The sequence below is a fragment of the Electrophorus electricus genome, chromosome 17 (genome assembly GCF_041902795.1).
Source record: "Electrophorus electricus isolate QZ-2024a chromosome 17, ASM4190279v1, whole genome shotgun sequence".
Lineage (NCBI taxonomy): Eukaryota > Metazoa > Chordata > Actinopteri > Gymnotiformes > Gymnotidae > Electrophorus > Electrophorus electricus.
Window position 1 is genome coordinate 21,080,001 of NC_137513.1, and position 2,500 is coordinate 21,082,500.

At 51.8% G+C, this 2,500-nt stretch overlaps 1 protein-coding gene across 19 annotated transcripts in view; it reads left to right on the top strand.

Annotated features, from left to right (window-relative positions):
* frya (furry homolog a (Drosophila)) overlaps positions 1 to 2,500 on the top strand; it is a 74,309-nt gene that overhangs the window by 35,491 nt on the left and 36,318 nt on the right. For 17 of the 19 annotated variants that reach the window (XM_081700242.1, XM_081700250.1, XM_081700249.1 and 14 more), the window contains exons 19-22: positions 208 to 390; positions 773 to 856; positions 1,652 to 1,911; positions 2,003 to 2,192. In XM_081700242.1, the coding sequence (XP_081556368.1) occupies positions 208 to 390; positions 773 to 856; positions 1,652 to 1,911; positions 2,003 to 2,192 (717 nt within the window). The remainder of the gene's footprint in view (positions 1 to 207; positions 391 to 772; positions 857 to 1,651; positions 1,912 to 2,002; positions 2,193 to 2,500) is intronic. The other 2 variants (XM_081700237.1, XM_081700254.1) reach the window with 1 other exon arrangement.

The following is a 2,500-nucleotide window of genomic DNA, read 5'->3' on the forward strand; positions in this document are numbered from 1 at the left end:
ATGTGCGTGTGTGTGTGTGCCTGTGTGTGTGCGTGTGCCTGTGTGCCTGTGTGTGTGTGTATGTGTGTGCATGTGTTTGTGTGTATGTGTGTGTGCGTGCACCTGTGTGTGTGTGTGTGTGTGTTTGTGTGTGCCTGTGTGTGTGTGTGTGTGTGTGTGTGTGTGCGTGTATGCGTGTGTCCGTGCGTGTGTGTGTGTGTGTGTTAGTTCTTACAGCCTGCTCCAGGCCCCAGGCTGTCTGGCGAGCGCTCTCCTCCCGCAGTGGCGCTCCATGCTCTAGAGGGCCTAGCTCTGGTGCTGCTCTGCTCCTGTCACATCACCACACGGAAGCTGGCGGTGGCTATCCTCCGAGAAGTCCGTCTGCTGCTCCTCACTGCTGGACACGCCGAGGTCAGACTCAGATGGCTCAAACACACCACACATCCCTTCTCTTCAGGTTGATGCCAGTGATGGCCAGTGCTGAGAAGAGCTAGACTAGTCTTAAAGCCCTCTCCATTCCTTCATTTACAATTCACATTACTTTTGGATACACGTTAAGGTCATAATGAGTGGCTTGTTTGTAAATGAAGCTCAGTGCTGTTCAGTGCTTCACTGCACTGTTACAACACCGACTTTTGAATCAGCACCGAAAGACTTGAGTGACAAACCTATATTGAAGGATGAAATTAGGACGAATAAGTTTGCTGAGCACATGCGGATTATAAAATCAGTCAAAACATGGCATGCGCGTCTGTGACAGTTGGCCTGTACCGGGTCTTGCTGCACTGTACAGGAAGCGGAGAGACCGTTACTGGACGTGCTGGACCAGGTGAGCCCAGTGGTGCTGGAGACCTTCGCGCACGTAGTGAGCGACACGGTGAGTGATTCTGTACGTTTTGGCCCCGCCCCCTGGATGGCGCATGCCCTGGGAGGCGGAGCCATGGCTGTACACAAGCAGTCTGTGTGCAGCCACAAAGCCTCCTCTGTTCACACGATGCATGAATTTGTGTTTGGCATTAACCTTTCTGAATTAATATGCAGGTTATTACATGGACTGTGTGGTTCCTCTGTGTTCAGTTATTCAGCTGGACTGATTGGTGATGGACCAGTCTTGGACAACTACAAGTTTTTGATGCATTTTTAGTTTTTTCAAACTATAGTTAAACTATAATTTAAACTAGAAACAAGTTGAAATTATAGTTTAAATATAGTCTCAGTGCACTCTTATTTCAGACTCTTGTCATTGCTCATATGTAAATATTTCCTCACAGCATGTCTAACAGAGCAGTTTGTCACTCACTGCTACACTAACTGAGCTCTGTTTTCCCACTGAACACACTGCAGACAACACATGCAGACACAGGTCTTCATGTCATCTGACCAATTACTACTGACAACGTTTACTAGCTGACAAAAATTGTGCAGCTAACATTGTTTTGCATTATAACTATCAGGTGTTTACCAATATATATTTGCATGCTGTAGTAATCTCACTAAAAAGCATTATAATAAATAGTGTTATACGGTATCATGTAAGGGCAGTGCATCAAATTATTATTCTCTTATTTGATCATAAGTAGCAGTAGCTGATGTTCACTACAGGCAGCCCCTCTATTCCCCTGCTAAACCCAGTTCTACCTGTGCCCCACCCCTCACCCCCGCGTCTCTGCAGGCGTCCCTGCCCACGAGCCAGCGGGCCGACCTGCAGTGGCTGGTGGAGTGGAACGGCACGCTGCAGTGTTGCCCCGGCGACGTGCACAGCCCATCCCGCGTGTGGGTGGTGGCCCAGGTGGCGCGCGAGCCCTGGGCCCTGTGCCTCTACAGCCTGCTGAGACAGGAGCACGTGCCCCGGCACTGCTCCACGGCCCTCAGCCACGCCTGGGCGTGCGCCTTCACACGCCTGCAGATGCTCACGCCCCTCGTCGAGCCCAGGTGAGCCTGGCTCTCTCCGCACCGGACTGGAGGGACTTTCTTCTGCATTTACTGATACTGACACCGGTGCTCCTGGCCCGTGATTACTTAGCAACCCGGCTAATGCCAAAAAGACGAGTGCGGTGGGCTTGGGTGACAGCCACGTGGCCCTGTGGAGGAACTACTTGATCTTGTGCTTCGGTGCGGCCAAGCCGAGCATCGTGAGCTTAGGGCACCTCCGAGCCTCCACTCCCGAGATCATAACCCCGGCCAGCGACTGCGGTGGTGCCTTTGACAGCAAGGTGAGACCCCTTACCCTCCGCGGTAAGGGTCGGTCATACAGCACCTCGGGAGCAAACCCTACCAGTCGCTTTGATTATACAGCCCACGCAGTATGAACATGCAAGCTAATCTCATGTACAGGTCGTTAGCATTCACTGCCACTTACTGTGGCAGCCCACTCACGGTGCAGCTGTAGTGTTTGCGTAAGCTGTGGATACCACTGGTGCAGATGGAACTAGTTATCTGCCATTTTTGCTGTTGATGGCTCTTTCTCACATTTACGCCTTGGCTGGCTGGCTGGCTGGCTGGCGTGTCTGCTGTGGAGCAG